This window comes from Pelmatolapia mariae, linkage group LG5, assembly GCF_036321145.2.
Source record: "Pelmatolapia mariae isolate MD_Pm_ZW linkage group LG5, Pm_UMD_F_2, whole genome shotgun sequence".
In the NCBI taxonomy this organism is placed as follows: Eukaryota; Metazoa; Chordata; class Actinopteri; order Cichliformes; family Cichlidae; genus Pelmatolapia; species Pelmatolapia mariae.
In genome coordinates this window covers 15,268,382-15,289,971 of record NC_086231.1, presented here as the reverse complement: position 1 = coordinate 15,289,971, position 21,590 = coordinate 15,268,382, and the positions used below count along the sequence as shown (strand labels likewise).

At 38.7% G+C, this 21,590-nt stretch overlaps 1 protein-coding gene and 1 long non-coding RNA gene across 2 annotated transcripts; one reads left to right on the top strand and one right to left on the bottom strand.

Moving 5' to 3' along the window:
• The first annotated feature begins 1,447 nt into the window (after positions 1 to 1,447).
• LOC134627592 (uncharacterized) lies at positions 1,448 to 6,253 on the top strand. The gene is made up of 3 exons (XR_010093922.1): positions 1,448 to 1,581; positions 4,191 to 4,314; positions 5,742 to 6,253. It is a non-coding gene; the product is annotated as an uncharacterized LOC134627592 (long non-coding RNA).
• A 2,685-nt stretch (positions 6,254 to 8,938) lies between these two features.
• Positions 8,939 to 12,347, bottom strand: LOC134627590 (green-sensitive opsin). The gene is made up of 5 exons (XM_063473822.1): positions 11,925 to 12,347; positions 11,659 to 11,827; positions 10,085 to 10,250; positions 9,583 to 9,822; positions 8,939 to 9,338 (listed from the first exon to the last, which is right to left on the bottom strand). The coding sequence occupies exons 1-5, from the start codon at positions 12,307 to 12,309 to the stop codon at positions 9,240 to 9,242; spliced, it is 1,059 nt and encodes a 352-aa protein (XP_063329892.1). The 5' UTR covers positions 12,310 to 12,347; the 3' UTR covers positions 8,939 to 9,239.
• Positions 12,348 to 21,590: the final 9,243 nt, after the last annotated feature.

Here is a 21,590-nt window from a genome sequence, read left to right as displayed (position 1 = left end):
TGACAACGTGCACAACCATTGGAGATGTGAACAGCACAGACGGAACAATTGACGGAAAAAGTGTGGACTTTATACCAGTTTTTAAATTGTTTTTTCATTGTGTTGATAGGCCAGATAAAAAATATATGCAATGTTTGGTTTTCTTCCTGAATACTATCGTTGTTTATATTTACTGCGGGAAGAAACAGTAAAAACGGCGTTTTATAAGGAAAATGCTCGAAAGCAAAGCACTCTCCATCTGTGAGCAAAAAAAACCCCACCTTTTCCTATTGGTCGAAAAATGTACTATGTCGACCAATCAAAAAATGATATAGCAACATGGCATTTAGTTGTTTAGGATGAGGGACGTTTTAGGAGTGACGGCGGTGGTTTGAGATGTGAGAGATTTGCAACGTTTAGCGCAAATCTTGTGTAGTTAGTGTGTAGTGTAGTCAATAGTTTTGTTGTATGGTCAGAACAATGAGGCGACTACTGAATGTTACAGCTGTTACAGGAGTGATACATCTCCTGTTGTCAGGCCTGCAGGTATCAGGCTGTTGTTCTCCTTTATCTCATAGTGGACAGAAATTATTTTTTGGGGTGGCACAAATAATTTGTGTGGCATCAAATTTGATGCAGAACACCTGATTGTTCTGTAAATAGTTTGAAATGTTTATTTTAAAAAACGCCTTGGCTGCATTTTTAGGTAAACAGCTGCAAAAAGGTTTGTTTGCATAACTCAGTTACTTTTTTGAAGAAGTAACTATATAATTAATTGCCCAACATTGGTCATTATATACTGTATTTTGCAGACAGAGAGTTACAGGACTCTCTCCCAGACCACAGACTCATACTCATAATACAAGTCAGAGCTTTATAAAAATAAATAAATAAAATATATATTTTTACTTCCAATAGTGTTAACATACTATACAGGTCATGAACAAGATTTTTTAAAAATTTTCATTCTAAGTGGGCTAAAGCAGTTAATATGTAGTCTAACATAAATGTAAATGCTGTAATTTGATTATTTTAATAAACCATGTAACTTGGATGGATTCGATGCTGGTGTGACCACGGTGCACACGTCTGCTGTTGCTCACAGTGGTCAAAGGGACCGCTCAGGGAGTTTGTGTGTTCGCTCAGACACATGAAAAATTAGAGGGAACATTGCTGAGGGAATGCAGCACTGCGACAACTAGAAGTTGATGATCTATTATCATCACCCATCTATTTCTTGCATTTCTGTTGTCTTCCTTATCACATTAACAGTTATAAGTGAAACTTAAATTCACTTTGAGTTCTAACTAATCCTCAAACAAAAAGATTTACATTATAGTTGCTTTTTAATTAAATCTTTGATAAACTGTTGCAAATGTTGATCATAGGATCTGATCTCAGACACTTTACTTTGCAGCCCAGTAACAGGATTACAGCCAGAAGACTGTTAGGGAAGTGAGATGTGTGTGCGTCATGATGTGCGTCTAGTACTTTGGATACCATATGCCACTTTCACTGCATTGAATCTCCCTTCGGTGCCATCATCACCTTTAGAGGTTAACAGTGCACAGTCCTGTTATCTGTGTGCTGATGAACAAGCAGGTTGGTTTATGTATTATTTGTCTTTCTTTTTCTTTCTGAGCCGATTGTTTTTTATTCGAGTAAGTGCATGCTGGTGGTCGACAAGGTGATGGGTAAGACTTCACTTTCTGCCCACAAAACAGAAACTCCTCTGTCTTTTAAAACATGTTTTTCTATATCGGGACATTTTTCTTTTAATTGTCTGTTTGATGTAGAATATATTTTGATGTGCACTGGTCAACATGCTGAGTCCGAACCACTTGATTTGGACAACTTGATTCACAAACATGAGTGTTTGTGAATTTAAAATTGCGTATCAGTGTATGTGTGCTCACTTTAACTCCCCCTGCTATTTAAGGTAGTGATATACGCTTGATGTAGCACCATTAAATCTACATTTCATCTTTTCATTTTCATCTTTTATCTTCATCTTTTTTAAATTCTGCATTTTTTTTTAATTAAGCAAATGGCATATAATTTAAATGTTGCATTCATCAGGCTTTAAACTGGCTAATAGCAGCTGACAGAAAAGCTTGCTTTTTTTCCCATGAAGAATTCCTGCCATGCTGTTCAGAGCTTACAATTATTTTAGTGTTCCTACTAAAGATTTAACCTGGCCAAGCACATATCTCTCCTTACTGACAGTAGAGGGCAACATCTCCCACAAGAAGCATCTTTAGATCATGTAATTACAGTTACCTGGTCAAGATGGTGCTGACACAAAAGGGTGTGGTAAAGCTAGATCAGGTTAATCCACTTAATAAAGAAAAGAAGCGGGTTAAGCACACCAGGGCTGCACACCTAATTAGCTTTTTGGTAGAACACCAAGTGCTATATGTTGACAGTGTTGGGGAGTAACGGAATACATGTACCGCCGTTACGTATTTAAAATACAAAAAATGAGTAACTGTATTCCGTTACAGTTACCGTTTAAAAAGGTGGTATTTAGAATACAGTTACTTTGTTGAAATAAATGGATTACACGGCGGTATTTTCCTGTTTCATATTGTCGAGTCTGTCGACTGTTTGGGTTTGTTTGACAGCTATGTTCTGTTGTTCCCGGCGGCAGCGTTACGGTTGCCATGGTTACAGGGTGACGCTCTCTCTCTGCGGCTGTGTGTTTCCTGGGTGAGAGAGCGCCTTTTTGTTGTTGTTGTTGTTGTGCTAAGCTAATAGGCAGAATGCTACAGGCATAGCCCTAAAGAATGTAGCATCATGGGCAGTGTAGTCCGTGCTGCAGCGAGAATGGCCTGCCATACCCCTTATGTGTCTGTGAGCGCGAGGAGGGAGAAAAAGGAGAGTGGAAAAGTCGGAGCTGTCATCGAACAGAAACGGGAGCTGGAAGCATGTAAATATAATAATAACCACTGCAGCCAAGAAGAGTGCCTGACGAGCCCAGTTGTAAGTAAGCTATTATGACTCGACTGTACACCGTGTTCGTGTTTTCCTCCAAAACAAAAAGTTCCGTTGGAGCAGCCTTTCAACGCCTCTCTCTGTCTCAAACTTGACCCAGACAACAAAGTAAAGCTATTTTTCAGCTACGAGCCCAACACGGAACCCGAGGTATTAGCCAGAGGTCCCTTTACTATGGTTCGGAGCCGCGGACCTTCAGTAATAGTAATAAATCACACAGCAATAGTACATTCATGTAGTTGTAAAAAGCATGATAATATATTAAGTAATCCAAAGTATTCAGAATACGTTACTCTCATTGAGTAACCTAACGGAATACGTTACAAAATACATTTTGGGGCATGTATTCTGTAATCTGTAGTGGAATGCATTTTAAAAGTAACCTTCCCAACACTGTATGTTGAATGAACTATACTGGTTGTTTTAAAATAGATTAAACGCCATAGGAATGTGTAAGGTGGTAAGATCTATCTGAAATATAAGCATAATGTGACAGCATAAGGGTAGGAGTAAACGATACAATAAAATACCCAAGTTCACTCACATGTGAACAAGAACCTGAGATATTTTAAGTCCTCCACATTGGGCAGCAACTCATGGCTGAGAGCTATGGACTCGGACTTGGAGGTAAAAATTCTTATCCCACTGACCGCATGAACTATGTCAAACGTTGTGGTTATAAGCCTGTGTATAGAGGTGCTGACGCAAGTTTTAGCTTAAAAGCTTTTTAGGAATGTTCTTTTGTATCTGGCGACATCATCGACTTACTACAACCCTGTAACAGTAGCCCCTTTATGTGGTCATAAAGAGGCTACTTAATGCCCTGCACACAATATAATAAGGTATTATATAATACCCTGTACTTACAAATTAAGGTTATTTTCAAAGATTACTGAACAAAATAGATTAACAAACCATTGCAACTTTGACTGATAATTTGATGTGATAACACTGATGTGTATACTAATTAGTGGCCAGCTAATGAAATGAAACCCATGAGTGAGTTCATTAAAGAAGATCTCTATTCATTTATCTGTCTGATTTTCTGGGTGGCTGCTGGTCTATTCTTTACATCACTTCCATTTTCCCACGCTGTCAAACTCAAGGCTGTCGTCATCACTCTGGCCCAATCATTTTGTTGCCCTGCTCCTGCGAACCAATCAGTTTTTGTCCCATGTGCTATAAATCTCACTGCTCTTCTGTCATTCTGCCTGCAGGATTCCCATTCGTGCAGTAAGGCTCCTCCCAACATCAACCTCATCCTTATCAGTCATCCAAGTCTCCACCTGCTACATTTCTGCCAGCATGTTTCAAGGCTTTGGGAGTCCTGCCCTACTTCCTGTCAGTGTTGTACTCGCTCTGCTATGTAGCTACATTGTTGTCTAATCACAAAATAATGCATTTATTAAAACTCTGTTCTACATTAAATGATGTTTAGTTCTTTCAAATGTTCTCTCTTAATGGGTTGCATCAAGAAGGGTAAAGCTGCCAAATCAAACATCCACCCACTGCGGTGACCACTTGTAAATAGGTGCTTTTATTAGTAGTATTATAAATTTTGAGGGGCAGTCCTGTTAGTAAAAGAGGTAAATTTATTACTCTGAGAACACTAGCAACTGTTAAAGCTCTGAGTTAATAAATCAATATTGGAATAAAGTTCATGTTGGTCATGCTAACCTCAATTAACCTAAATTTAAATGTTATGTTATATGAATTATATGAAATAATAATAATAATAATAATAATAATAATAATTATTATTATTATTATTATTATTATTATTATTATTAATTGTATGAAAAAATACAGGAGATACAATGAAAAATAACAGATTTAAAAAGACTCACCAAAGGTAGTTAAAAGAAAAACAAAAAATACAGTAAAATGTTAACTGACAGAATAAACAATAAACAGACTTATAACAGTACAATAAAGAGATTCAAGACCTTTAATGTTGTTGTGCAAGCATAAAACAAATACCAGTATCCTAGCCTCACACGGTGCATAGCATTAAATATGAAGCAGACATCTACACATATGAAAAGTATAAAATATAAAAACTGTAACAAATAACAAAACTGATTTAAGTGATATATCCCTTTAAAAACAGAGAAACAACTTTCAAAGTGTTTTGACAGAACACTTAAGGGATATAATAAAGGATTAAAAAGGTTAAATATTACAAAAAATAAAGCAAATTAATTAAAGAGCAAAAGGCTGCAATTAGGAAAACAAATAAAGAAAGATAACCAAAAAATAAATCACATGTAACAGAATCACTCATAAAGGGAAATCACTTATTCTGCTTGCCTTATCTCCTCAGCCAACCCACTCCAAAGCTGATGACACTAAAGGCAAGCCAACAGTGATCATCAGCATTAAAACAGCCAGAAGGGCCCCCAAGCAGGCATATATGGGGTCTACTATGTAACTAGATGCAGATGACATTTTAGTGATCAGTAAAGTCTATAATCTAATTCTAAGATGTAAAAGAAGCCAGGATAAGGGTGATGTGATTTTATCTTTTTTCTATAAAGTGAAAACAAGTCTCACACAAACAGTTTGGCCATTCTCCTACGCCTATATATCAACATATACTGTAGTGTGTCTCAGCAATTATTATTTATTTTATTATCATTTCATTTCTTTATCATTTTAATTACAGAATACGATAAAATGAAAAAATCTATGAAAAATAATAAAATAAGTAAATCAGGGATTTCCTAACTCCAACAGTAAAGAGCAATCATTATTCCTGTTTATTGCAGAATCAGTCATCTAAGCAGAGAAGCCCAGATCTCCCTCTTGCTGCTTCCTGCAGCTCTTCCAGGGAGACACCGGGATGAAGACAGCCAGTAGATGCAATCACGACATCACATTCTGCATCCACCCCAGAGCCTCCTAACAGTGATATCTGCCCAAAACATGTCACCCTTGTGGCTCACAGGTTATTTTTACAAATTACATTTTCACCATAACCATTTGCTTTAGTGTTAGTTCCTATTCGTATGCACTGAATAGCAATACATCATTCTCATTCTCGTATTCCTATTCGCACGAGTCTCCTCATGGTTAACTTGGGTGGTTACTTTTCCTGTATATTACATTCATAAAAAGAAGTCTGTGATTGGTTTGCATGTATGCACTACTGTGACAAACATCAGTAACTATGTTACTACATTTGTGTTTCCACAAAGTTCAAGGATTAAATCTTTCAGCTGAATGAAACAGTTGCAAAATCTGTTTATTAGGTGTGTTGGTTTCAGTGAAGTACATAAATGAGAATATTAATCTGTCTGTAACTTGAATACAGTGATTAAAATGCTTGTTGAGAATCCTGTGGTCATTTTAGTTTATTAAATATTTATGTTTTATTTATATTTTATTAAAAAACTGTGAGGGTAATGAGGAAGCCAAGGGCCTCACTTTACTTAATGTGACACATTAATTAGCTCACCCTTTAAAACCTGAAGCATGAAAAAATTACCAGAAAATTCACATTTTTTGAAAATGCAGTGTTTATTGAACCATTTGACAAATTTGTTTAAAAAATAATGAAATTTTAATGTCTTTATATGACTTTTAATTTATATCATATTTGCTATATCAGGCATTTTTTTTAATCGCTTTTAAATGTTTGTGCAATTTATTTAGATTTTTTGATACAAACAAACAAACAAAAAACAACAAAAACAAAAACAACAAAAAGACAAACTCTATTAGGGACCTATTTCCTTGTCTCCCTCGAGACAAGGAAATAATCAGTACGGGAGAGACTCTTATGTGGATTTGAATAAAATGTATAATCTTTTTCACCTGGATGAACAGTTCTCCATACGTCTACAAGCTGCAAGTCAGAACACAACCCCTTGATAGCTTCCCGCATTCTAGATACTGAATTTGTGGGTGGTGGATTTTAATCCATTTATGGGTCTACGGTGCAATTGAAATCTCCTGCAAGAACACTAAATGTGGTCAAATTAGCAGATATTTCTTTTATACGTTTTGAGTTTCCCTGATATACATTTGGAGCATAGATACAGCCAATCAAAACAGATTCCCCATATAAACGTCCTATTATAATAACAAATCTACCCTGATCATTTTTAATACACTTTGTGAGAACAAATGGGGTATTTTTATGTATTAAAATTGCAACCCCTCTCTTAGTTGATGAAAAGGAAGAATAGCATACCTGCCCCACCCATTCTCTCTTTAGTTTTAGGTGTTCCAAATCCGAAAGGTGAGTTTCTTGTTAGTTTTCTCCTTCTTAAACCAGGTCAAAATTCTCTTACGTTTAATAACATTGTTTATCCCTTTTTACATTCAGGGGAAAATGCTTTAAACCATTGCAGGATCAGGTTATTTAAATTATGTAGTGTGGTAGCAACAATAAAAGTATCAGCCTCGTAGATTAATTTATAAGACAGATTATGCTCAGATCTGCTCAAACACCAACATTTAGATATTTCGATTTTTCAACGGGGGAAATTTACACTGATGATGTAGAATTCTGAAATATTCACAAAAACCTCTATGTATCAAATAGGATACACTAGGTGTTAAGGGGTTGATGGTGAGGAATGTTACTCAGTACACTAAAGTGCACAAACAGCATAACTAATGTGGAATAAACCGCAACAAGTGACAAATTGATGTGGGATCAGAGATACACAGAAACTTGATCAATGATTTATTTGGGGGGTAATTCTCAGCAAATTGGCACTAAATGATTTAGTGATGCATTATTTTCCAGTAAGTTCCAGCAATTATTCATTATCCATCATATATCTCATACAGGAGTTCTTATGAATGATGCATCAGCTATCAATTCCTCCATGACTGGTTCCTGTAATCATTCTGCTGCAGATATTTCTTCAAACTGCCACATCCTGCAACTTAACAATCTGAGGTATGTATCATATTTGAATCTATGGCCCTTTAATTTTCTTCACAAACCAGGCTCAAACATTTTAATTAATAAATTCATCTTTTTTCATGGCAGCGACCCTGAAAAGGACAACCAGAAGCGAATGGATGGATCTTTTTTCATATTGATCATTACCTAAAGGACAGCTGTCATTTACTTCACTACCAGAAACCTTCAGCTCTGATGTTGCACGCACTTCTTCAATGGCTCCTAGTGGCTTTCATAAAAAAATGTATTCATACAAATATGGAAACAAACAATGCCTATTTTCCTACAATGTTATTGTTTATTTAGCATTGGTTTAAGTGATTCTTTCTGACCCTGCCATCAGGGCCATTAATTAGTTTATTCCTAGTGTCATTCCCAAGCCTAGCTAAATAAGGAGGGTTGCATCATAAAGGGCAGGTCGAAGCCCAGGTTAAGAATGACTGCCCCTCTGCTGTTGGCAGAAGACAGAAGAGGAGGATATAGATGGGAAATGGTGTGAATGGGCATTGTGAACTGGGAAGGGTTCTCAAGACTGAATGACTGATAGCTGTTACAGGCTAACACCTCTGTTCAATAATGGCTGGACGTAGATGGTCTCCTTTACTCTCTCAAATCTCAGAATACTAATACTAATCACTTACATGATTATAGGGTGGGTAAGCAAGTGTGAGGACCATCTCCAAGTGGACAACCCCAGCAGGGGCTAAATAGCTGTGACTCTTTATCTGTTTTTTAGTTTAGTTTTGTTTTTGGTTTTTTTTACACTTAAGAAGGCTCTTGGATGACAATTGAACTGTCAACAGGAACCAAAAAGAAATCCAGCTACCTTCATTTTAGGAACTTGTATAGTGACTGTCATGACCTTGAGAACCTATAGAAACATATTGTTCCTGTACTTTTTATGAACATTTTACAAGATATAAACAACATCTACTCTACTTTTGCATCTCTCAAACCTCTCAGTGGTTTCAAATAAAATCTAAGGATGAATTGTGGAACTGTTCAAATGAAGGCAACAACCACGTAATAAATCTTTTCATGCATGCATTTAATATATTATTCCTAGGCTTTTTGTTTATAAAATATTTACAGAATATCATGACAGAGGCTACGAAAACCTCTTTATGTCACAAATATACAAAGGGGATTCTTATCCCATCACCATCCAAACATTTCAAAAATAAATTTAGAGTCAAGTTTTCACATACAATAATAAGGAACGATTACAGTAAAATCCTGCAGATGAAAATTAACTTGTATCCATTTTCTCATGTCCATGTCAAGACAGTCATTTGGAATGAGGGAAAAATCAGGAAGGAGTATGGCTGGAGATATGTAGGTATTATTTTTAAGAAACGGAGGAGACTTCTGTCTTGCTGGTTGATACTGAGGTCTCATCTTCAACCATACCACCCATTCCAACTGTTGAAAGCATGCAGTTACGAAACTACAACGGGGATAAAATGAAGAAAAAGAAAAGAATGAAGGAAACTTCATTGTGATCTTTGTGATCATCCCAAAGCAAAGAATCCAGTAAATGAGCCAGAATCTAATAAATATTTGCCATGAAAACTATTAAAACAGGGTTTATAAGACATTACACGATAATTGCATGCAGCTATGAGGACAGATCGTAGCTGCTTACTTGTCCCCATAACTGCTGATTTGCAGGATCATAATAATAAACTGACCTGTTTGTTCATCAGGATGTAGATGATGGGGTTGAACAATGCTGAGCTCTTTGAGAAGAAAGCAGGGATAGCCATGGCTGTGGCTGTGAATGCAGCTCCCTTGTTGAAGAAGATCCATGCAGCAAAGGAAGCATATGGGGTCCAGGCCAAGAGGAAGCCCAAAACCATCAGGATGCACATGCGTGTTACTTCCTTTTCAGCTTTTTGGGTAGAAGCTGAGTCCTGCTGTTGGGATGCAGCCTGTAGATGAAGAAATCATTAGATAATGTCTGTGCTGATTTCAGTGTTGATGCTAAAACTATTCGATGACATGGCTTAGGTCATGAAGGCTGATCAGTATTTTCATCAGTTCAAATATGTGACCAAAATGTCAGCAGGTAAGGATGTTTGTTTTGTTGGAGATAATCTCTAACATTGCCTTAATATTCTGAACAACAACAACAACAACAAAAAACATCTGGATATAGAGGCACAACATTTAATTGAAATAAACATCACTTACGGCCTTCACTGTAAAGACTAAATTTCCATAGGTAAAGAAGATGGTGAAGACAGGGACACAGAAGTGGCAGGTGAACATGTACATGACATAAGATTCGTTGTTGTATCCTGGGGCCAGAGTGTAGTAGTCAGGTCCACAGGAAACCTGAATTCCCTCAGGAATGTACCTGGGAATACATAAAATGTTAGCTGAATATGAAGCATCTGGTAAAAAAAAAAAGGTTTGTAGCATCCACCGTTGAAGTGAATGATATCACCTCAAAGGGAGAGATGCCAGCCTCCATGAGATTTGCAAAGACTAAACGTTTATTAAACCGGAGCCAAGACAGCTTGTAAATCCTCTGTGTCATCCACAGAACTTCTCAAAAAGTAGAACAGGAGGAAGAAATGTTTCACTCAGCAAATCTTCATCAACAGAAGCAATTTAAATCCCAAAGATGCATATTCTCTGGAAATGTTACAGTGATACTTCAGTCAGAGGTACACATTATATGTGCACAGTACATGTTTTTCAGGTACATTTAGAGAAAATAGCAAGTAATCAACTGATTTAAACAAAACTATTTATTGGGGGCAAAAAAAGCTGAACAAGCCGGAACATTGTAATCATTATGGTTTGAAACAGTGTCTTAATATAATTTTGTTAGTATTAGATCAAAGCTGAGACAGGATGTACCTCAAGTGTTTTAAATAACAGCTAAAATGGGAACCGCCTGTGGAGGATTGACTATCAGTCAAATGCTTTAGATAACCTTAGCTCTTCCAGCTGTTACTGAAATTTAGTCTATCCTCAAACTAAAGCAGAGAGTAACTGTATTTTTTATGTAATTTCTTTTGACTTTTTGACTAGTTTGGAAAGTTCATTCAAACACTGCAGATGTTCCCACAGATGTGCTGCACTTGCTGGTTGCTATGCTTTCACTCATCCAATCCATGAGGTTTAAGTCAGGAGACTGGATTAATGAAGTGTCTAGTTCTTGTCTTTAAATTTTTGAGTTCATTGTGCTGCTTTAAGTTTGTTTTCCTTTATTACTTCCCTTTGTTATTTCCTTTGCTCCTTTGTTTCTTCTTATTTTATCATTATTGTTGTTTGTTTGTGTGTTTGTTTTGTTAGCATATTACCATTTATGCTAGTTGTCCTCTTATTTTTGTACATGTTCCTCTTGATTGTACATATTTATCCTATGTATTCCTGCTGTCTACTATTATATTTTATTCTAGCACAGTTTGTGTGGAGCACCCACAATTTTGTTGTACGTGTACAATGACAATAAAGGGCTCTTCTGTTCTATTCTGTTCTATTTTGCAGCCCTTCCTTTGCACAAACAGAGGATTTATAAGTAATTAACAAAAGTTTGGGTAAGTGTAAGCTGATGTCTTATGAATGAATGATGAATTATGTTTTTCAGCTTTTTATAATTCAAGCTTTGGGCATTTAATATTATCATCTTATCTGGAACAACTAAATTTCTCAGAATTAGACTGAAACGACTAAAATAAAAGACACTTCCTTTCTCCTTGACTGCCATTCCAAACATGGATAAGATACAGAATTTTGAGTAAATATCTCAGTACCTTGACCAGCCAAACAATGGGGGGGCAGCACAGGCCATAGCCATGATCCAGGTAAAAGCACAACCCACTCCTGCATGGGTAGCTGTAAACTTGAAACTTCCCATGGGTTTACAGACCACAATGTATCTCTCAACAGCAAGAACCACAAGAGACCACAGAGATACCTGACCTGTTGAGAGGAAAGAGAGCGGGATGTATGATGAGAACTTTTAAATCATGCCACCTTTTACAGTTTCTGAAATCTGCATGAATTTCCAAAACTTTACCTCCAACTGTAGCCATGAATCCTTCAATAGCACAGCTCAAAGGACCCAAGGCGAAATAGCCATAGAGAGAAGAATAAATGGTGACTGTGAATCCAAACATGACCATGATCAGTCCAGCCACTGCCAAATTAACCAGGATAAAGTTGAGAGGTTGTCGGAGCTTCTTGTTTTGAGCGGTGACCAGCAGTGTCAGAAAGTTGATGGGGAATCCAGTAATGACGAGGAAAAACATATAGAAAGCAAGCAATTTGAAGAACCATGGATCTGCCAAATAATACTGCGGATATTCAAAAGGACTCCTCACGAGTCCTGTCTTGTTGTTCAAGGGGATGTAGAAGTTTTTGCCCTCTGTGCCATTAGGCTCAAGTCCTCCATCCCAAGCCATCTCTGCTAAGCTTCTTGGATCACTGTTAATGCAGTAGAGTCTGCTTTCTAACTTCTTAAACACCACTGAGCAGCCACAGTTATATAGCCCCCAGGGGATGATGAAGATGAGCTAAGAGGATCTGAGAATTCAGCCCATAATCTCTGAGTATAATCACTTGTTACTTGGTGATCCTTTTTTTTTCTCCACATTTTCTTAGGAAGCATTTAGTAATTAAAACCATGACTGTTACCAAATGATGGTCACTAGGTCATTGAGAGTAGGCTTTTACCTGTTATTCTTCCATTTAAACTAGGAGCATTTTACTTGTAGACCATTGCTTTTCATAAACAAGACAGAAATTCTTGGCGATCTCAAATTTCTGTCACAACTTTAGCATAGGCCGAGCTTCAGACTTCAGGAGTTTAAATACTTTAACTAAGTGATGTAAAGAAAGAAAGAAGGAAAGAGTGCAACTCTAATGTGGGAGTTGAACAGTAAGTGACATTTATATAAAATTTCCAAGTTCATGTCCATAAGGTTTTTCCTCAATCTATCCACACAATTTCTTAGTGGGCAGACTCAACTCATGTCCACATGCAAGAGTGTTGCAAACCTTGGCAGGTGATATTTGCAGTTTATTTATAAAATATGTTCTTCACAACTGTTTTTCAAGCCATCAGCACTTTTTGAAACGCTATATCAGGTGGTGTTTTGATACAGTGACCCACAAACCTCTGTGATTTACCAATGCTGAACTTGTGCCTGTGTCCTGAAATTGGAAATAGAATGGGTACGCCCACATGTCGCAGCGCCGTGTTGATTAGTCCCATTAGTCTGCCCTAGTCTAGTCACTTCCTTTTTCACCTTCTTTCATAACGCACTCACTGGTCATCAGAAAGCAAATACAAAGTAATTGTACAAAAAAGAAAATACAAAAAGACCAGAAGAAGAAAAAAAGTACATGCTGTAAAAGGCCAACAATGCCAATACACTGTTAATGTTTTAAATAGATGCTTTGTGCATTATATCTAAAACATTTACAGTATGTTGGCATTGTTGTTTCCCTAACACTGTCTATTCCTACCTCATGTTTTCCAGCAGTGCTATAACAACATGTAGCTTAAGCCTGATGTGATGGCAAATCGAGATTTGTAACGTGGGGAGGTTCTGTGGCTTCACGGTTGTCATGAGTGTGAGCAACAGTGGCAGGCAACAGTGGACCAAATGTAATTATTTTTTTTTTTAAACTAATAAAATTATTAATAAAAAAAAGCCGGATCTGCACAGACAGTCCTCTCTCTGAATATAGCAGTGGACAAAACAAACAGCTGATGCTATTGAATTTTGAAGTGTGCATTCAGCATACACGGATTCATATCCATCCATCCATCCAAACGCACATGGTATGACTCAGAACACAGAAGGAAACCCTACAAAATCTCTGATATTTGAAAGAGTTAACAAAAGCAAAAAAAACAAAAACAAAAACATTAGACATTAAACATATATTATATACATTGTTGAAAATGTATATAATATATGTATATAATTCAAAATAATAATGCTGAAGGTTCAGTGATTTGGAAGGGGGAATGTGTCACAGCTCAAGCCACATGCATTTTATTCCACTTTTACTGCACTCTACAATAAGCCTGGATTAATGGATGCACCACAAAAGCAGGTTTATTATGTGAGGTTTTTTCCTCGATCTGAAAAACGTAGTACACTGACCAGAAAAACAATAATAATAATAATAATAATAATAATTTACAAACATGAAAACCAATTAAAGTTATTTTGGGTGTCATTCATTTGTAATAAAATGTAATTCATTGTATTTTATTTGAAATTACAATGTAATATAGTTAGCTACAAATGTGGGCACATTAGACTAAGGGAGTAAAAAGTTGGATTTTCACAGGAAACAAATAAATAATTATTCTGTAAGCAAAGTACTGCATAAGTAATTTAAGTAGTGTGCAATTTCATGGTAAATTTAAAGAAAAACATTATTTTTCCCATCCTCCACACAGTGCACTTTTTGGGTCTTTATTTAATATTCATCATGTTCACGTACAAGGTTCATGTTCTATTATTCAGTTTGTTTGCTTTTTATTTCAGCAATATAAAAGCGATCACTGTTCTCCCTTAACCAACTTACAACCAAAAATGTATACCATCAAATTTTGCAGTTCTATGTGACCTTATAATAATGGAGCCAGTTAGAACTTCATAATATGATCAGTTCACCAAAATGAGAAATTATAGTTATACAATACTTAAAATGACTCATTTACTATCTAATATGACTTATGCATTACTTAAAATTACTTACAGACTACTTAAATTTATAGTGTAATATAATTATTTCCTTGTTTCCTGTAAAAAAAATGAGTTGTTATAATGTAAAAAAATAAAGGTTTATTTTTTTACATTATAATTTCAAATTAAATGCATTATTAAATTCCATTTAATTAAGAGGAATACTGTGCTTAGTCATGGGCCATATTATAAAGAGTTAGTGAAAAAACAAGTGATTTTAATATGTGTAATTATGTAGTTTGGGGTATGATAAGTCTGGTAAACCTCTGATTGTGAGTCACATGTTGTGTGTACTGTGTGATGTAATCAGAAACTAAATCTATGCTGACACCTACTCAAAAAAAAACTAAACAAAAAACTCAATGGGGGATTGAAATCAATGGGGAATATATGCTTACAAGCATGTGTTTTTAACAGATCTGCTTAATTGCTAGACTACCCATTCTTCTTATTGCACTTTATTGTGGGTTAAAAAATGTGTAGTCATTTTTTTCATTAAAGTCATCCACAGTGTTTCCATAACCTTACCCTCAAGCTGAGGGTAAGGTTGAATTTGCTCTATTGTGCATATAGCAAGACAATTAAGATAAGATTTTCCCATAATTTGGAAAGACCATTTCTCTTTTTCCTGTGCCTTAACAAAGCACACTTTGTTAAGGCACAGCTCATGAACTGCAACATCTTTAATAGTCTATTCAGGGACCTGCATTCATGCTTCATCTGGCTCTGCAGTGTGATTTTACTTTAGATGTTGATGTTTGGGTTCCTTTCTTTCACACGTTAAGAACAGGGAGACATCTTCCGACTGGTTTCCAGTTCCTGCAATTCATTCTTCAGCAGGATGACAAATCTATCTCCAAACATGCAGCAATGGGGACTAAAAAAAAGCCATAAGAAGAACAAGGAGTCCTGTAACAGATGGTCTGGCCCTCACTTACAGAGCTTTGTGGTAAACATCATGGATTCAGTATGGGATTATGTAAAGAGACCGAAGACACTGAGACGGCCTAAATCCACAAAAGAGCTGTGGCAAGTTCTTCAGGCTGGATCAACATATCCTGCTTAATGCCAAAGAAAACTATGCAAAACTGTACTTAAAATAACAAGTGCTGTTTTTCCTGGATTTTGATATTAACAATGATAGTTTTTTTTAATCAAATTAAATTTATTTATTTATTTATTTATTTATTTATTTTTGGTCTGTCCCATTTGGTTCTTTAGCTGTCAGAATTGTTGTCTGAAGACCAACAAGGATACCAAATGGATTTATTTTGCCAAATGGATCATCATGGCATTGCCGTATTGGTCCATTTGATCAACTTTTGTTGTTATTATTTATTTTATTTTCAGTAGTTACAGATGAGACAGACATGATTGGGGGATAGGAAAGGGAGAAAGAAAGAGAGGAAGGAAAAGAAAAACAGAAGGGAAGAGGGACAGTGAGAAAGGGCACTTACAAAGACAAAGAGAAAAAAAAATCTCCTGGATCACCTGTTGAGAGAAAAAGAATAGAAAACAAGCAAAAAAAAAACAAAGCAACATACTAAACACAACACCATCATGTTAATCTAGCTAAGTGTAAACAGCAATAAATACTAAATATTGAATGTTGTTGTGCAGCACAGACAGCGCACAATGTGCTTTGAAGTAGCAGCTAAGAAAGGTGTAGTTTATGTCTACGAACAGTGAACACCCATGTGCACACCCGTGTGGATCAGCGCGCTTGTATACAGAAGGTTTCCCCATGTAACGGTCTGCTAGAGGGTGTGGAGGGCCATAGCCCTGTCCCCCAGGGCATGAAGCAGGCATGGAGGAGATCCAGGCTCCAGACATCCAGGGACCCCAGAGTGCGAGAGCCCAAGGAGTACCACCGGAGGGGCATCCGTGCCACCCTCCTGGGAAGGGCTGAGGAGATCCCCAGACGAGGGGTCACCCAGTAGCCACGGAGCAGAAGCCAGAGGGGGCTGCACTGGCGCGCCTGCCGGCTCTGCCGGCAGCCAGCTGTGCCAGAGTGAACCGAGCTGCAGGCCCCGAGGCCGGAGGCTCGAGGGCCCCCTTTGCCCCGGAAGAGGCCTGATCGAGCGACAGGCACCAGGCCCCGCCAAGTAGCCACCGGGAGTGAGCTGGTGTATACCTGAGCGCCCAGCCCCGGACACCAAGAACCACCAATGCACCGACCCCTGAGTGCATCAGTTACCGGCAGGGAGTGTGGTGAGGGGAGATAGGTCTCCACACTTTGGAGGGCCTGGGTGTTCCCAGGGAGGTGGAGTCTAAGACCTGACCTGACATATAAACACAGACAAACAGGCACACACAGACACAAACATGCATTCCCACCCTCATGCACACATATACAAACACTCAGCACTCATCCAACGTAGGAATAGACATATATGCACATGTACACACAATCGCACTCCCCAAACATACTCTATACCCCGGGTCCAGGTACCCTCGCCCCCAGAGGGGGAAACGGCACCCAGACCCAAGAGATGTGACCCTTTCCCCCCGGGGTGGAGGCAAGCAGACCGCCCCAGGCCTCGCAGAAGCAGGGAGGCCAATCTGTCAGCCAACACCTCCTCCCAGCCCCCCGCCCCGATGGCTGGCAGAGAACGGGGGTGTGTGAAGACCCCATACCTCCCTCCTCCCGCTCATGTGTAGTGTTGCTGCGTGTTGTTCTAAAGTGCATTTAAAACAGGGGAGGGCATGGTGCTGCTGCCGGAGAGCAGCAGGTGTTAGCACGGCCCCTCCCGAGAACCCTCAATGTCTACATGGATTTAAAATTGAGAGGTGGGCACCGGCGCCAGAGGTAGGGTTGAATACTCAGACCATTCACTGGACGCCGTTGGCGTGGTCACCCTCAAGGCCCTATATATATGTGTGTGTTATGACAGTGTGAATAATGTGGATGTCTAAGTTGTGGAATAAAATTGAGGCACAGGTGGCCAGAAGGGGACAGAGGGGGGGGATGTCTCCCCTGCACCCTGGTGACACACCCACACCCCAAGGCCCTACCTGTGTGGGTGGGTGTGGTGGAGCGGGAAGAGGGAGGCAGCCGGGGATGGGGAGGAAAAGAAAGGAGGGGCAAGATGCTCCTCCCTAGGGCCAGCTCCCCCGCTGACCCCAGTAGGCACCCCCGTCCTCTGGCACCCACCAAGGCAAGGGAGTCCAGGCCCATCCAGACCGGGGCCTACGGCAGCAGCACTGCCAAGCCCCACAGGACCCAGGGAAGCCCACCCTACCCCACCGCAGAGGAAACTGTACCCACCCTAACATTCAATCATCTCCCAGACTACACAAGACAACAGACACCCAGGTTAGGTTTGTTCTCCACCTCTCCTATGTCTCTCCCCCACCTGCAGAGTGGACTTCTGCAAGGATGGAACAACCTCCCCGCCAGTTAAAGAGCCCCCCAGTTAGGCCGATACACCAGAGGCCCCCTGCGCCAGGGCTGAGCCCCCGTGCATCCACCCGCCCACAACCTCGGCGACACACCGACTAGGACCGAAGCCCCCAAGGCCCAGCCAGAGCCCCATCACGGAGACGAAGCACCCCCGAACCCCAAGCCCCCCCGCCTGCCCCGGATCCACTCAGGGGCAGCCAGGCCACCAGGCCAGTAACCTACGTCCGCCAGCACAGACCATCCCCCAACCCCCGCTGCACGCAGCCACGAGGAGAACACCCTCTAAGAGCGACCAGAGCCACTGACCAGGTTATGACCACAGCCCCCCGGGTTGAGCCCTCCCGGGATAACGTCTCTAGGGGTCCTCCAGACACCCTAAGCCCGTCCCAACCTCCACATCAACCACAATAGCTAAGACGGGACCAAACCACGACCCCCCACCCCCTCTAGGTGACGGAGCCGATCAAAGGAGCCCAGAGGGATTGATCTAATGTGGTGGCAGAGGCTGTATCAAGACTAATGTGATCTATTAGATGGTTTCTATATTGGCTAGAATTAAGATTATTTTTATTTTTCCAGTTCATGAGGATCGTTTTCTTGGCGATGCATAGGGCAGTAAAAACCATGTGGACTGTATTCGTTTCTGTAGTGACATCATCCAATTTTCCCAACAAGCACACTAAAGGGGAGGCTGGAATTTTACATTTCAGACACTTTGATAAGTCTTCACATATCTCACGCCAAAACTTCTGAACTGGTGAACAGAACCAAAGAGCGTGGATGTAATTGTCTGGTGTATTGCCTTGACAGTGTGAGCAGTTGTTGGAAGATGTAAAGCCCATCTTGAACATCCGATGACCAGTATAGTGCACTCTATGTAGTATTTTGTATTGTATTAATTGCAGACTGGGATTTTTAATCAATTTAAAGGTTTTTAAGCATACCTGAGACCAGAAGTTTTGGTCTAAGCTTACTGATAAATCTGCTTCCCACTTTGCAATAGGAAGGGATACTGATTCATCTATTTTAGAAAGTGTTCTGTATATTTTAGATAATAATTTGGGGGATTTAAGAGTAAGAAAATGTACCACACTTGGTGGTGTTTGTAATTCAGCTTGACTGGGGTAAAATTTCTTTTTTACTATGGATTTAATTTGTTGATATTCTAAAAACCTTTTCTTGTTGATCCCATATTGTGCAACTAGTCTGTCAAATGAAATAAATTCTGTTCCCTCTAATATATGTTCTAAGTATTTAATTCCTTTACAACTCCATTCTGGAAAATTAATCATATTATTGTTTTGTAATATGTCAGGGTTATTCCAGATAGGTGTACGTTTGCATGGGATTAATGAAGACTCCGTTATTTTTAGAAACTCCCACCATGCTGTCAGAGAAGAGCTGATGTTAACACTTTTGAAGCATTCATATCTTTTGATGTTTGAGCTGATAAATGGTAGGTCTGAAATCTCTAGATCATTGCATAGTGCCTGTTCAACATCTAGCCAGGGCTCATCTAAGAGGGTATGTTTTAACCATTCTGAAATGAACTGAAGCCTGTTGGCTAAAAAGTATTGTTGAAAATTAGGCAGATCTAATCCTCCTTTATCCTTAGTTCTTTGTAGCGTTTTTAAGATGATACGCGGGAGTTTATCTTTCCAAAGGAATTTAGAAATATATGAATCCAGAGATCTGAACCAATCTTGTGATGGTTTGTTAGGGATCATTAAAAATAAGTAATTTATTTTTGGCAAGATCATCATTTTTATAGTGGCGACCCTTCCCATGAGTGATATGGGTAAAGATTTCCATCTAGTCAGATCACCTTCTACTTTCTTAAGAAGTGGGATGTGGTTTAATTTAGTTAAGTCTGAAAGCTTAGGAGAAACATTAATACCCAAATATTTAATGTTTCCAGATTGTAGTGGGGCAGAAGAAGAGTTATGGAAGGAGCAGTTAATGGGAAGAACTGTAGATTTTGACCAGTTAATTGAATAATCTGAAACTCTTGAAAACCAGTTTATTAGAGTAATTACCTCAGAAAGGTTGGTTTGTGAGTTTTGCAGAAAAAGCAACACATCATCTGCATAGAGACTGATTTTATGTTCTACGTTCTTACATTTTATGCCCTTAATTGTTGTGGCCTGTCTAAATGCTGCCGCTAGTGGTTCGATAAAAATTGCATAAAGTGAAGGGGAGAGTGGGCATCCCTGCCTGGTGCCCCTCAGGAGACAGAAGCTGGAGGATGTCTGGTCATTTGTCCTGATACAAGCTGTTGGAGAATTGTATAATATTCTTATCCAGTTTATGAAAGAGGTTCCAAAACCAAATTTGTGTAAAGTTGCAAATAGAAATTTCCAGTTTACTCTGTCAAATGCTTTTTCTGCATCTAGAGATAATATTATGGTTTCAGTGTTTTTACTGCATGAGTAGTCTATTAAATTAAGTAATCTACGAGTGTTTGGTGATGAGTGTCTACCTTTTATGAAACCAGTTTGGTCAGGATGAATTAAAAGGGGGGTTATTTTCTCTAGTCTCTTTGAGAGAGCTTTGCAGATTATTTTGAGGTCTACATTTATAAGAGATATTGGACGATAGCTTGAGGGAAATAAAGGGTCCTTGCCTGGTTTTAGTAGGAGACTAATGTTGGCAGAATTCATATTTGATGGAAGTCTGCCATTTTCCTTGATTTCCTGCAACATTCCGCGGAATACTGGTGCCAAAATTGTCCAGAATTCTTTGTAGAATTCTGCAGGAAAGCCGTCGGGACCTGGAGCCTTATTATTGGGCATACTTATCAGGGCTTCCTGGAGTTCACCTGGCGTCAGTGGCGAATCCAGTGCCATTGCTTGACTGTCTAGTAATTTCGGAAGATTTACGTTGTCAAGAAACTGATCAATTTCATTATTAGATGGGTTTATTTGTGGTGAATATAAAGTTTCATAGAAATCCCTAAAAATTTTGTTTATTCTTCCAGGGTCATATATTGTGTTCCCCGATAGATCTTTAACAGCACATATAGTTGTTTTTTCTTTCTTTATTTTTAACTGGTTAGCTAGAAATCGACCGGATTTGTTACTGTGTTCAAAATTCTGCAAGCGAAGTCTTTGTACTAGGAATTCTGTTTTTTTATTAATAATTTCATTTAATTCTAGTTTTGTTTTGCATATTTTGTTCATTATTTCTTGATCTTGGTGGGACGCGTAGGCTTCTTCTAAGGATTTGATGTTTTTTTCTAATTCCTGAATATTTTTGTTTTCTTCTTTCTTTTTATGTGATGAGAAAGAAATTATTTTACCTCTCATCACAGCTTTCCCTGCTTCCCATAGAACAGAAGCAGATGTTCCGGGAGTGTCGTTAAAGTCTAAATATGAAGTCCACTCTTTTTTAAAATATTTAATAAAGTCTTCATCTTTGAGCAGTGATGTGTTAAATCTCCAGTTTTTACTTGGTGTAGTATTATTCTTGTGCATCAATGTTAAAGATACAGGAGCATGATCGCTGACAGCTATAGGGTGAATCTCAGTGTCTGAAATGTCACTCAGCAGTGAGCTGCTGACCAAAAAATAATCCA

Excerpts from the sequence above, each read along its gene's own strand:
- LOC134627590 (XM_063473822.1), bottom strand. The coding sequence starts at position 12,309 with ATGGCTTGGGATGGAGGACTTGAGCCTAATGGCACAGAGGGCAAAAAC. Across the intron at positions 9,823-10,084 it reads TAGTCTTTACAGTGAAGGCC|GCTGCATCCCAACAGCAGGA; the intron begins GTAAGTGATGTT and ends CTTCATCTACAG. Across the intron at positions 9,339-9,582 it reads ACATCCTGATGAACAAACAG|TTTCGTAACTGCATGCTTTC; the intron begins GTCAGTTTATTA and ends TCCCCGTTGTAG.